Here is a 15413-nt window from a genome sequence, read left to right as displayed (position 1 = left end):
CGGCCTCCGTGAAATCGGAGAAAATAGCTAATATAAGTAAACATGCGGAAGGATTAGCAGCTAGGACGTAGTTTGAATTTTCTGTCTTTCCTTGAAAATCGTAAATAAATATAATAATTTGACTTCAACGACTGAATTTTTTTTTAAAAAAACGGGATATTTATAAATAAATAAAAACGAAACTTTTAGAGAATCTGAGTTTTTGATAAAAAGGCTGAAATTCGAGAGAAAAAACCGAAAAAAATTTCATCCCTGCATAAAGGTCAACCAGTTTTATCCCAAGGAAATGATTTTTAGAGAAACTTTCAAGAATGGCTAAATTTCAGAAGGGACGAAGCACGTTATTCGCCCCCTCAATTTAAATTCACAGTAAAATAAGTAATTTTTGATTTCGAAAATAACCTTAAAGTTGAAAAANTGGAAAAATCTGAGAAAAAGCGGAAATCCGCGAATCCGCGGAAGAATCTCATCTCTGTATTTAACATCTATTTTTTAAAGCAATGAATAATTTTGCTGCATCATAATATGGAAAATGTTCTATATCTACCTTTATCAGCTATTCTCATTAGGTTACTCAAATGCTTATCAGTCAATCCGTTACGATAATTTGTTTTAATTCGGTTTGGGATGCTAAAAGACCTTTCAACAGATGCTGAACTATTCGGAATCACTAAGTAAATTTGCAGCATTGTGCACACACTTTCCCATCCTCTATATCTGCCAGCATACGCTTTTCAATAACTTTTGGTATAGAATAGTGAAGTGCGAAGCTTCCTCCAAAATGTGCGAGATTCATGCATTTTGAAATTGATTAATAGAGTGCGCGGTAATCATTCTTAATGCGAGAAAAGAAAAAAATATGCGAGATATGTAGTGAAAACACTAACTGCCCTCAGTAGACTAATAACAGGGTGCAAACTGCTAAGATTTGGTATCGGGAAGCGCTATTTTTTCGGTAAAAAACGGGGTATGTACTGGTGGCAAAATTGTTGCCTAGGAGTTAAGATATTCAGTACAGGCCTGTGCTATTTCCCCTTAATATATATTTTTTAAAAAATTTTAGTACTAATAAAATTATAATTTTCTAGGTTTGCAATATTTGATCCTCTTATAGGATGTCACGAAACTTCAGCCAATTGAAATGCGCCAAACAGGTTGGCTATGAAAAAAAAACGCCACAAAACTAATGCGTACAGGTAACAAATCAGTTCATGGCATACCATTAAATGCCAGTTTAAAAGAAAAAAGGTACAGTATTTAAAAATGAAAATAAATATAAAAAAATGACCTAGCAATTAATGACTGGTCATTTTTTAAAAAATAAATAAATGTAATATAAATATAAGCAAAAATATACAATACTTGACTATCTTTTTTCAGTCACCACCTTTCAGTTCATTCCTTTGTTTGAGTAATGTCAAATAATTCTCCTGCACATTTTTTGCTTTCTCTTCAAAATTAATCATCTTTTGTTTCACAGTAAGCAGTTCTGTGCAAAAAAAAATTTAGTAATAATGAGAAATAAAACGTTATTGAAAATTTCTAGAATTAAATAGCGAAACTTGTCCAGAGAAATTATGAATATATAGATACAAAAATAATGCAAGAAAAATATTAAATAAATGGAAATAACTATAACCAATACTAAAATTATTAATTTGAAATAGAGAAAAAGCTTAATGCAAAAAAATAATTTTTTATTTGTTTTTTAAATCTACACATCCATATAAAAACTAGTAAAAACATCCATGAAATTAAGAGACAGGCGAGCAATTTTGAGATTAATTGAGCAGATGCAATAATACAAATAAAAACAATAATGAGGAATTCCACCGGCCAAGCAAGCTATTTAGACTCTACTCCTATACTACGAGGACCATTTTTTAATTCCTTGGGAACAAATGTGTTCAGTTACAGTTATGTAGGTAAATTACACGGTCAGTTCTGTATCTTTAAAATGTTCAAGTTTTACAAATCATCCGCCGCGTATGAGGTACAACTTGTCAGCTGCATACATTTACCGGCAGATTTGTAAAGTTTACAAAGCTTCTTACTGGCACGCTGACAGGATATTTTGCAACTCCATGACAATTATTCACTCATGAGCTTTTTTGGACTCTTTAAGCAGGGGAGTTTTGGACTACCCCTCAATACAGTCAAGACCTTGAGCTGAGTGATTTTCATTTTTTCTGATATTTCAACCAGTACAAAGCTGACAAAGATGTGAAAATGGTCATGACCTCTTGGTTATCGGAGCAGATGACAAGTGAATACTAAGAGGATATTCTAAATCTAGTTGTAAAGTATGATAATTGTTTAAGCAAACTCGACAACTATTTTGAAAAAAAGAGAAATGTATGTAGAATTAAAAAATTAATTTATTTCATGAAAAGTTACTTTCGATCGGCTTTTATTTTCAAACGGCCCTTACTTTAAAAACAGCCCTCCTAATAAGGTTGAATTGATGAAAAAAAAAGGCACCTAAGGTGTATCTAATGGGACGCTTTGATATTAATTATTTTATTCATACTTAATGGTTACTTCAAATTAAAATTAGAAAATGCTTAATTTTACTTAGAAAATTATTGAAATCTATTTTATAAGCTAGGATTGTTTCTATTTTTTTGTATATTCAATATCCTTTCATTGGTTTTTATTTAACTATTTAAATTATATATATGTGTGTGTATTTAAAGCATGTGTTAAGTCTGTAATCACTACCTGCATTAATATAGTATCTGATGGTACGGCGTATCCAGTGAAAAGCTTTTTATTTGTGACCAATTTTTGAGGGTGCGGTGTATAAACCAGGGCGACGTTTCGCCGTGAATTTACGCTAAGTCCCAGGAGGAGACGGTGAATTAGAGAAATTTTCAAAAATGCAAACAATTCTTCATCATAAGATCTTTCTAAAACAATTAAATTATAAGAATAGCGCTAATATGTTTCTTTGTACCAAATATAGCAATAAAGAAAATATTAAAACTATTGACTCATACAGTCTCAGGCCAAATTATTAGATGCACTAACTACTTATTTCTGCTTTATAAATTTAATTTAATTCAATCGCTCGACATAAAAATAAATAAAAAATGACCAAAGAGACAAACTTTTACCTGAAGTATTGCAAAATTTACTTTGCAAAAAACTTCAATTCAAGACATTAAATTAAGGTAAAAAATATTGAAATAAATGCATAACATATTTGCTTTATAGATGAAAAACCCTAAGGAACTGGAAGAAATGTCCAAACTTAGATCATAAGTCAGCATTAAGTATGGTTTAAAAATTCCCCGTGGCAGAATCGCGGCGATATGGCAACATTGTCACAGAACGTTACAGAGTTCTTGCAGGAGGAATTTTTCTTTAGGAAATAAAAAATTTTGGTTTTCTTTTCTGCAGAAATGTTCCAAATTTTTTCCCTCAAACTTTATATTTAAAAGATGTCTTTTTCGCATATCAGAAAGGAAAAAATTTTTAATGATTTTTCTATTCTTTTTTTGGGAATAATGAAAAACAAAGAATAATGAAGGGGAAAAAAATTGTTTTCTTTTCCGCCGAGATTTTCAAAAGATTTTTTATCTCTTCTCCAAGATTATTATATTACAATGTATATTATGAAACAAAACTTTAACTTCATTTTTAAAGATTCCTTTCACGCACATCAGAGTGAAAAGAAATGCTCATGATTTATCGATTCTTAAGAATTAAAACAAAATTGATAATGACTGGTTTCAGCTAGAATTTAAATTAAAAAATATAAGGGGAAAATAAACTGAAATTGCAAAAGTTGGAAAGATAATTCCTTATTAGAAATACAATACTTTCATTCAAATTGTTTTTTTTTTCTAATACACCATATTTTGGATTTTAATAAAATTTGAGCCGTGAATTGGGATTTTGTTACGAATTCAGATTTGTAGCAAAATAATGTCCTTTATTTTTAATTTGGTTGAAATAAAATTGATTCAATATTTTTAAAGAAATAAAAACTATGCATACGAAATCATGCATTTGAGTTTTCGCTTTTACGCTCTCAACTCGCGTCAATTCTATCATAAATATATGCAGCGTTTTGATCATTTTTTTGGGCAATTATTGCTACGAATTTATGCTTTGTTTTTTTTAAAACCTGATGTCTTTGATCGCTCAGTTATTATTTATATTCTCGTAAAGTATGTTCGTTTTAAGTATGTCGATGTTCTTGTTAACCGATGCGGTATTTCAATCATTCTTTCAACGCGAAACTGAAATCAATTATTTACTTTTTAATGTGACGATTTTATTGTTTTTCGACTTTCTATTACTAGTGCTACTGAGTTCCAAGGGTTTTTAAGATTCCAGTTATTTCTCTGTTAATATTATTTCGATACGTTAAAATTTTAATTGCGCATTTAAATAAGCACTTTTTGAAGCATTCACTTTATGCCGATACTATCGTAAATCCATGTAGTATTATTATTAAAAGTATCTTGCAGTTATTTCTCTGTTAATATTATTTCGATACCTTAAAATTTTAACTGCGCATTTAAATAGTCACTTTTTGAAGCGTTCACTTTATGCCGATACTATCGCAAATCCATGTAGTATTATTATTAAAAGTATCTTGCAGCTATTTCTCTGTTAATATTATTTCGATACGTTAAAATTTTAATTGCGCATTTAAATAAGCACTTTTTGAAGCTTTCACTTTATGCCGATAATATCGCAAATCCATGTAGTATTATTATTAAAGGTATCTTGCAGAAAGATATTAGTGCTAGAGAGGTTTGTTGCAGAAAGTCCCAAAAAATTCTGCCACAGTGCTTAAAATGAACTTTCAGAAAAACTAAACTCACATTCAATGCTTTTTCCACAAAGTAGGAAATGAAATGAGTACATATTGAAGTATCCTATGAATGACAAAAATGAAATTAGAAAACCAGTAGGGTGAAAGGTGAACAAGCTCAGCAGCAGATCAAAAAGTTTGGAAAATAAGTGGTTTATTGATGATGTTTCAAGAAGATTAATAAGCAAGAAAGATCAATTTTATAACCCTCACTGGTGTGTGTGTGGGGGGGGGACATCTTAGTTCCAAAAAGAAAATGAATTAAAAGAGTCAATAATTAAATTTTGCAATAAATCAATTTTTTTTTAATCTGTTAAATCTTAGTGCATGAAAATAACATCTCAAATGCACATCTATGGAAGAAAATGTCTTATCTTGCAGAGTTTACAATAAAACTCCATCTTATTGCAATGTCAAACATTATGCCCTTTTATGTTCAATAATTTTAAAAATGTAAATGCTAATATGAAAGGAAAATTCTGATCTTGAAAGAAAGTGCATAACCTTTAATAAAATTAAGTATTTTAAAAAATATGCTGACATAGATGATTTCTAATTAGCTATGATTTCAAAAATAATTTAAATTCAAATAACAACAATTAGATAATAGAAACATAATATTTTTTCATGAAATGAACCAAGAACAATTTCAGAAAGATCCAAAAATTTTCAAAAATTATAGAAGCTTTAAAAAATAAAGAATTTTTACAATCCCATATGAATTGGATTAAACTATTAAAAGGTAATTCTCCACAAATAGTCTAAAATAATGTAAAAGGACATTTTGGCTTTTTCAGAAAAATAGAAAAGTTATTTATTCAATATATAGTTTGAAGAAGTCTTTATTGCATTATCTAATAAGTTTGAAGTATTATTTGAAATAATTTTTTCATTAATCTTTAAGCCAATGAAGTCTTATAACCGCACTCGCCACCTACACTGAAAAACATATACTTTTCTTCTTCAACTTTTATAAAGAAAAATTAACACTTATAGTGTATGAAATGAATTTTTTGGTCGTTAAATGAACTTATTATTAGGCATAAAAGTTTCAATCTTACATTTCATATTGATGGCGTTATTATTTGCGTCGAAACAGTACAAGTGTTCTAAGAATATGTTTTGATAAAACTGTAAAACAAACTTCAAAAAATTGGGAGAAGTTTATCAGTACATAAAAAAGAAACTGAAAAAATAAATTTGACACACTCATTTCCTCATTTAAATATATGAAGTTAATTTATTTTCTAAAAATGTATTTAAAAGAGTTTTAACCTCCTATAATGGGATAGTTAAAGAACATATAATCTTATTTTTATTTTATTCATGGGTTAAACATCAAAAGCAAATAATGAGACTTCTTCAATCCCTGACTGGGAGAAAATGACACTTTTGTGAGGGATTCATTCTAATGCATTAAAAGAGAAGATAAAAAAAAATATTTTTGTTTGACTTTCTTATTTTTTTAAGCAGTTAAGGACTGACATATACTTAAATACATTCATGAAAGTTATTATTTTAAACATGTTTATAACTATAATTAATTTTCCAACACAATACACAATTTCCAACACCATTTTCTCAATTTAATAAAATCATTTTTTAAAAACTAAGCGTGACTGTTATGTTTTTCTTATCTAGTACCTACTCCTGTATCTTATTACAAAAAACAATTATTTATTTATTCATGTCACTATAAAAAAATAGTCAATTCATATTGATTGACCCAAAAACTAACATCTGTAAATACATCTGTAGACAAGATAAAATCAAGTAAGAATTCCTTTGACTTGATCCTTTCAGCATTCAAGAAAAAAAAATACAGTTTCAAGAAATCAATTAAAATATTGAAGATACGGCATTAAAAAATTCATTTGGATAAACCATTCACATTAATGTGATATTGTAAGGATATCCCCTATTTTAATTTAATATAATATTATATATCAATAAGCAACCAAATATAGATAAACAAACTGGATTTCAACAAGATTGTTAGAAAAATATAAAAACCAAAACAAAAAATAACCTTATCTACAAATACTGATAGCAAAGGAAATTTTTTAAAAAAAATAATTACATTGAATGATTTTTAAAACCTATTTTTGAGTCGACTAAAAATAAATCTGTTTAAAAAAAAAAAAAAAAAGATGGATCGTTCTCACCAGACTTTTTTATATCGAATTCTTCTTCTAACTTCTTGATCTTATTCATATTTTTGTAACATAAATCAGATTTAGTAGAGGAATCCACCTAAAAAATAAAGCCTATTTAATTGCCTTAGATGACAGAAAAAATTTAACAGAACTAGACCAAGAACTAAACAAACTGATATAGCATTGCTAATAAAAAGTTTTATTGATATTTGGTAAGATGTTTATCTATGTTACGATAAATTTAAACCTTTTTTAAAACTTAGTTGAGAAAAAAAATTTTCATCTTTCATATCTTAAATAGTTCAAATGCAGAGAAAAATAATAATCAAGATATGAAAACAATATTAAAGTGTAAGCATTTTTTTTCTATTTTTTCGAAAAATTAAACAGAAACTGCACAACAGTCAGGCATTAAAAAAAAAAGTAATAATAATAATTAAAAAAGAAATATCACCTATTTTAAATATTTTAAAGCCACAAAAAGTAGAGTAAATTTTAGTTTTTATTTGTTTTTTTAACCCTCATCTGCCTAATACACTCATAAAAAACACACAAAATAAACTAATGCTCTCTAATGCATTAAATAAATTATTATCTGAACTTAAATTGTTGTTCAATCTTCCAACATGCATGCTTTTCAGTAAAATAAAAATTCAATTCATAATTGTCTTTTGAGTTTTCTCTGTAAAACAACTTGTAATTTTTCAATTATTCAAGATAATGATTATTGGTACATTAAAAATTAGATGCATTGAAATTAAAATTTAATACATTTTTATAATAAAATAACAAAGTATTTATTATAATATTCTTTTACACACATTTGTAGAAATCTCATATCACAAATAAAATAATAAATGATAACGAATACAATGAAGTTAATGCTACTGATTTTTATGAGAATATCGTAGAATATTGAACACATTTCCACATTCAATTATGCCACCACCCATTGTTTCATCCAAATATTGATGAGCAATTAAAACCAAATAAGCCCCCCATTCACCTTCCACACCCAGAGTTAGATAATAGGTTAAGTGCCTACATGCACGAAAAAATTCTTAAGTTCAAAAGATACAATTTTAAAATTAAAGGATTGCACACATAATTGAAAAAAATAAAGTATCATAATTTGATCATTATAATACAAAAATTAAATATTGTAACGCAAATTTGATTGATTTAAAAATCAAACATTGTGATTTGTATTAACGCAGTTAAAGAATCGCACATTGTGAATCGTATTCACATGATTTAGGAATCCAATAACAATTTATGTTCATGTCTTTTTAAAATACAATATTGTAATTCCTATTCACACGATTTTGATATCAAACATCGGTTCCCAACGAAGAGCAATGTTATTTGTTTTTCACTCGGTGCTCATTGCATTGCATTTACAGTTGGCCTTACGTAACGCTCAATTTTGTATTCTGATGTTCGACGTCAAATAATTGATTTTTTACTTCCACGCATTGTTGGTGTGTGCTCTATTTTATCACAGAAAGTAATATCATTTGGTTTTTATTCAATGCACTTTGCTTTGATATATATTCTGCCATCATATAGTGCTCAAATTTATATTATGATATGTTAGAACACCTAATTGTATTTCTGTCATCGCATTGCTCGAGAGCAATTATTTTTGTAACCGACAGAGAGCAGTGTTATTCGGTTTTTGCTCAGTTGATTTGCTGCTGCATAAATTGTTGCCTGCAAAATGCCTGACTTTGTATCCCAATGTTTGATGTCACGCAATCGTAATAAAAGAATTTCTATTTTCTCACTCAGGGTTCCCACTCTTTTAACAAAGCAAGAATTAAGCACTTTTAAGGACTTTTTTTGAAAAATTAAGGACTTTTTTGAAAAAATTAAGGACCTTAAAAATAGTATGATTGTTTATTATCGAATAAATATATATAACCAGTAATAGTGCTAATCATTTAACTTTCTTAAAAAAATTCAATAAATAAAATAATAAAAAACAATTTTATTATAATGTAAGTACTGATAAAATTGTAATAATTAACAGGGCTTGCCAAAGTAGGACCAGACATTTTTTGCAACTCCGGGTTGGGTTTTTTAAAACATTTTCAGATTGCTAAGGATTAACGACATTAATGAAACTTATCTGTAATTCCTTTTTAATCATTTCATTGAAATTGAATTGTAAAATTAGGTGCAGAAATTAAAATTTGCAATTTTTTTCATATATTAATAAGAAAAGAAGAAAGAAATTTGGGAAAAAATTATTACAAGTTTTTATATTTCGCATTACATATTCAGCTGTATGCCAATCTTGGTAAATATTCAGCTACACCAAAAAATTTCTTCTTTTTTTTTCTATTAACAAAATGTTTCATTTATTAGGGTATATATTTAAAAAATTAATACTAAGAAGTTAAATTAGAGTTATGCATGAGAAGTTTTCTTTACTATATCATGTTAAATCCTATTTCACGTAAAAACAGGTTATACTAGTATTTAAACACCTTAAATCATTCCACTTTTTTTTTCATTAGGCTTAACTTATTTTTTTTATTTTTTTAAATTCATTGAAATCAATATTTTTATAGAATAAAAATACAATTACGTTTAAGATTTAAAATTTTCAAACCAATATGTTTTTATTATTTCTCCGTGATACATATAAATAAAAGGGTGTAAAATGATTTTTCAAAGGTATCAACACATTCTTATGGCCAGAAAATTAGTAAGGTAACTTAATCAACAAATATTGATAAATTAATTATTTTTTCATCATTTATAGATATTTACTTGTAATATTTCTTTATCATCCTCTATCATTCTTATTATTATTCTCTACTATTATGATTTGATATTTTATTTTTATTGTCAATTAATAATTTTGAAGAAATATCTTGAAAAATTTTATGAAAAACATATTGAAAACCGTATCTAACTTAACCATTTTGAAATTATTACTCATCAGCAAATGTGTTATACTTACTTTTATGACGAGCTTTACAATTATTTCCGACCAAAACTGGCATTAGGAATCAACTTTACATAATATTACTAAACAATCTGCCGAAAAAAAGCACTATCTTTTCCATGTGCAGTATCCCCCTTGTCCCCACACTATTCTTTTCTTTTAGAATGTCACTGTTCTCATAGAACATCCTTCTAGGCAAAAGGCGGAATATATTAATGAAAGAACCAATATATTAATAAAAGGACATGTTTTCTTCTCCTTGCCTGTAGTCCTCCCTCACACAACCCTTCTTTTCTCCCTAAAATGCTTTACTCTTGGTGCATGGTCTAATTTTAAGTGATAAAAGAACGACTTTTTGTTTTAAAACACTGAACTAAAGAATTGTTCCTATAATCTATAGTGATGCTGAAAAATTAAGCACTTTTAAAAACCTTCTGCTAAAATTAAGTACTTATAAGGGCCCTTATTTTTCAAAATGAAAGTTAAGCAGTTTTTAAGGACTTTTAAGAACCTTGAGAACCCTGTCACTAATCGCTTTTAACAATGCAATCGTTATAATTTGAAAAAGAAGAGTAAAGGTGAAAGGCAAGTTATTTAAAATACCATTTATTTATTTCAATAATTTAACCTTGCTTTCTATTGTTTTATACTTAATAAAATTTAATAATACTTCCACTTTAATATATTTTCGGTTTTATTAAATTTGCATTTTTCCCTTGCTACTGTTAATCCCTCCACTATGTGGCAATTTCCGTCAAAATTTATGAGATCTTAATTGGTATTTTATGACAGAATTGAGCTTGTCAATAACTATAAACTAAATCAACAATGATTTAAATTTATAGAAATAGCAGTGGCTGTCCAAAATTAAAATTGGCCATCAACTAAATCTAAAATTAAAAAAATCTATTTTAGAGAAAATAAAAGATATTGCTTCAACAATAAAATATTTTTTTAACACAGTTTCCTCGAAATAAACCCTTTTCTTTAAGAACAAAATCTGGTAAACTGGAGAAAAAATTTTTTAATCGATACTAACTTCCTTTGTAGATTTCAGCAATTTTTCAAGATTTTCAGTAGTAGCTTGAGCGTTTTTAGCAGCATCTTCATTTTTAACAAGGAGATCAGCTTCATCGAGAATCAAAACAACAAGTCGACGAATAACTCTGTAAATATTTTTGTTACACAAATAAGAACATTAAAATAATAATAATTTTCTTATTACATAGCAAATTACATAAATGTTTTAAAAAAATAGTTGTAGGGTAAAAAATATTTGTTCTGACAAAATGAAATATACACCCTTTTAATAAGTACATTGAAAGACTCAAAAACTATAGGAGTTTAATTCTGGTTCGACACAAATCTATGATTTTCTGTTATAATATTAGTAAGCCATATAAGAGACTATCACTCTAGCTCATCTTCTAGCTATTACAACAATACATCTAATGACCATTAATTTTGCCTATAACAGCAGGCATGTAATGTAAATAATATCTATATTTTTTATGCTTTTAATACACAATTTATAGTATTAATATGAATGAAGTATTCAAGGCTGTAGTGGAGAAACTATGCAGGGCAATAAAGTACCTCTTCACTAGTTTTTTAATAAAACCCATTTTTTTCTTCAACTTTTCAATTTTTTATTAATAGTAAAATTTTAAATTTAAAAATTGTAAGTGTTATAAAATGCAACAGCAAGAAAAGCAAACTCAGCTGAGAATAGTAATATTGTTACCAAGAACACTTTTCTAAAGATTTAGTAAATGTATATATAGCGGAACGCTATTTTACGCTGTCCATTTTACACATTATTGCGCTTATGTCATGTTCTGCTGGTCCGAGAAAATCGCCTGTATCAATCATGTTAAATTATCCTAGATTTTTACAACACCCTTTTTAAGGAAATTCTGCTTTATGTGCCTTTCTAACAGATCAAAAACATTTCTTCTCTACAAAGCCCATATACATTTTTTCTGAGTTTTTTTCTATTCTAAAGAAAAAATACGGGTTTATTAGCTTTTTCGAGATTCTTCCGATTCTAACTTATTGTTACCTTTTGTCAGTGAGAGAGGAAAAGGAAGTATGGAGCTTAAACTGCAAAATTTGCAAGTAAAATCTGCAAAATGCTTCAAAAGCAAAAAGTAAAGGTTCTGGAAACTCAGAATTTGATTTCCACAGTGTTGGACAATGCATTACATGCGGGTTTAATAAATTTTCTCAAGGTGAATTATTTCTTGGTGTACCATATGAACACTGGCTCTTTGGAATAAAATTGAATATCTGAAGATCTTTCAAAGTCGCTGATGCGTATATCAACTGCAAAACACATCCCATTACTTCTCAATTCTTTCAATATCTGTTTTAATGCCTTCTTTTCATGATATTAATGAAAACAATGAAGATGAGCAAAAAATATCAAAGGATATACCCAGAACTGATGCATAAGATCTTTAAAACATTTGCAAATGTAAACCACAAAACAAATTTGTAAACAATAGTAAGTATTGAGATTGAGATTGTTGGAATTTAATCTAAAAATGAAAAACGTGCAAAGATTACACACTTTATCAAGTATTTCCCCTTGTGTCAATTTTTTTTAAAAAAAAGTTGAATTTTGTTTATAAACATTGTTTATACACAAAATATATAACATAATATAATTTTTTACATTATTTATATTTTGTTTTACGTTATCCAGTTTCATGAGTTTCTAAAGGCTAGTTTGACGGAAAAAGTTAAAATCAGAGTTCTGCTGTATATCATTATATGAATTATGTATGAGTTTGTATTTTGTAATAACTTTACTTTTATATACATAGCATTTAATTATGTGAAGAATTTAAACTAAATAGTACAAATCTTGAATAAAAGTGATTATCATTAAAAGAATTTTAAGACAAATGCAGTTGAAAATAAAATGATCCAACGTATCTTCAACTAAGATCACAAAATATGCACAATTCAATGCATACAATATCTGCATAAGCTAAATAGTATCGTACTAAACTCAACTTTAAATAATTAATTAAATTTTTTTATATTTCAAGTGTCTTTTTTTATGTCTATGCCAAAGTATTTTTAACATAATTTCTATTTTATTTTTAAAAAAATAGTTACAGGCCATCTTAAATTTCTGACACACAGAAACTTTAACACTGGTTATAAGTACTCAGCCATTCATGAAAGCTTTTGCTCTTTTTTACATACATGTATCAATAGTAATATCAAAATTGTGCAAAATTTTGTAGAAAAAATATGTAAATGTCAGCTAAAAGTTAAAATTTGTAAAGATAAAAACGATCTGTACTTACAGCCAAAGAAAAACAGCAAAACCAGAAATGTAATAATTTCTTTGAGATCTGAAAAGCTTTACATTTGTTTGTAATTCAGAATCAAACTCTACAGAATGAGGCCTCAATGAATATTTTCTCATATCTCGAATCGAATCTATAAATATTGATAAAATAGCATAGATGTTTCTACTTATTCTCAATTACAGTTCTAAAAAGTTTTAGTTACAGTACTAAAAGCAGTTCATAAGAGGAAATCAAAACTTTCTGAAATATATAATTTGATCATTTTATTAATCATTTTGGCAGATTCACAACATAAATTCAGAAAATATGGCATAGAAAAGAAAATGATTAGAAGATATTTCAGACAAGTTAAGCACGTTTATAAAACAAATTCTGTTTACAAACTATTGGAAATCTACAATACGGAAACCATGTGTGCTAACCTTGGTACTCCATTGACAAAAATAACTATAGTGATCAGTAACCAGGTTTGGCAAAGGTGGGCAAAGCCCAGAAAAACCCAGCCGGATTTTGTGGATTATGCCCACTTAAAAAAAAAAATTATAAAATAAAATAAACATTTTTATACCGATTAAGTGGAGTTTTTCACAAATTTAATTTCCAATCAATTTTCTTCGAAATTATCAAAGCAAATTGTTCTTTGAAATTATCAACTTATTGTTTTATAAATTTAACATAGTAACTTTTTATACAAAATTATATGAGATAAAACATATTTCAGTAATCTGATTTTTCAACCAAAATTATGATGAACAAACGAGCTAAATACTTGAAAAAATAAAGTACATGATTAAAAAAACATATTGCTCAATCATGATATATTACTTGTCTATTAAAGAAACTATGTGTAATATGCATATTACTTATTGCTTAATTTATTTGGTTAGTAAACCCTACTCGTTAAAATGCATCAATGGATATATATTACATATATTCAATATTTCGAAATGAATATTATTATTTTTTTTAGACAAAGAATGCACACAAAAAATTTTCGGGTAAAAAATAAAAATCCTGTATTGAGTATGTTAAAAGATAAGACTAAAATAGTCCTATTTTATATGAAATCTCTATTATAGACTGTACCCATTTCTATCTAATGAAACTTCTGCAAAAAATAATAATAATAATCTACATTTAAAGCTAAATTTTAGAATATTGAACCCAGAATTGGCAGAAAACCATAATTTAGAATATCCAAAACATCTAATCTAATTATTCACTGTTTCTTCTATGACAGCTGGAATAGAGCGAATATTTTCCAATTTTAAATTAGTTCACTTCTAACTGTAAAATCAATCAGGTACATTAAATTTTTACTTTCTGTTACATTTAAATATTTCAATAATAAGAAATAAAGAAAGACTTAATATTTTAGATTTTTAGTTTCATGAAATTGTCATAGCACTTGAGATTAAATTTATATTTCACATTTTAACAAGTACCAAAGATCTATTTTATTAAATATTTATGAATATAAGTTTTGTTAGCTAACATTTCATTTGATGAAAATTTTCTAATTACAAAAGATAGATTAAATTATATAGTCAACAGATAATTATTTATTAATGAAATGTGAATGCACATTGTATACATTGGATGCTCATGATATATTCATTCACACATAATTATCAATTAAGTTTAATGAACATTTCTGCATGTTCATTAAAATCTTAAATTATATACTTGAAATGCTGAAAAACAAATGTTTAAATTTGTTTTTACTTTTTTCCATTCATATCTAAAACAAAATATAGAATAAAAATAAAAACTGATAAATATATGAGCATTGTGAAGGATAAAGAATTCATACACTGAAAAATAAAAATGAGCAACAAAAAGATAAGTGCATTTCGTTTCCTGAATATTTACAATGCATCCAGAAATTCCATTCATTAACTTTAAATCAAATTTTGCATTTATTTATAATTTTAAACTAATATCATATCTCATTATACTTTATATTTTACAAAGAATCATTTCAATAACTTCATCAGTACGCAATTTATTATAAATTTAATAAGCAAAAAAAAATAAATAAATAAATAAAAGACTAAAAAAGTTATTCTCATAACAATTTCTTTTATTAATCCCTTTGGTAATAAAGAAGCAATATCTTTTGATCATTTAATACATCATGTCTGGAA

At 27.0% G+C, this 15413-nt stretch overlaps 1 protein-coding gene across 7 annotated transcripts in view; it reads right to left on the bottom strand.

Moving 5' to 3' along the window:
• LOC107437044 (B-cell receptor-associated protein 29) overlaps positions 1 to 15413 on the bottom strand; it is a 41579-nt gene that overhangs the window by 9765 nt on the left and 16401 nt on the right. For all 7 annotated transcript variants that reach the window (XM_016048916.4, XM_016048914.4, XM_016048915.4 and 4 more), the window contains exons 4-7: positions 13261 to 13396; positions 10980 to 11106; positions 6994 to 7081; positions 1363 to 1489 (exon numbers count right to left, since the gene is read on the bottom strand). In XM_016048916.4, coding sequence (XP_015904402.2) covers positions 1377 to 1489; positions 6994 to 7081; positions 10980 to 11106; positions 13261 to 13396 — 464 coding nt within the window. In that variant the 3' untranslated portion in view covers positions 1363 to 1376. The remainder of the gene's footprint in view (positions 1 to 1362; positions 1490 to 6993; positions 7082 to 10979; positions 11107 to 13260; positions 13397 to 15413) is intronic.

The sequence above is a fragment of the Parasteatoda tepidariorum genome, chromosome 6 (genome assembly GCF_043381705.1).
Source record: "Parasteatoda tepidariorum isolate YZ-2023 chromosome 6, CAS_Ptep_4.0, whole genome shotgun sequence".
Taxonomy (NCBI): Eukaryota; Metazoa; Arthropoda; class Arachnida; order Araneae; family Theridiidae; genus Parasteatoda; species Parasteatoda tepidariorum.
The sequence above is the reverse complement of the archived record's forward strand: the minus strand, read 5'-3'. Positions and strand labels throughout refer to the sequence as shown.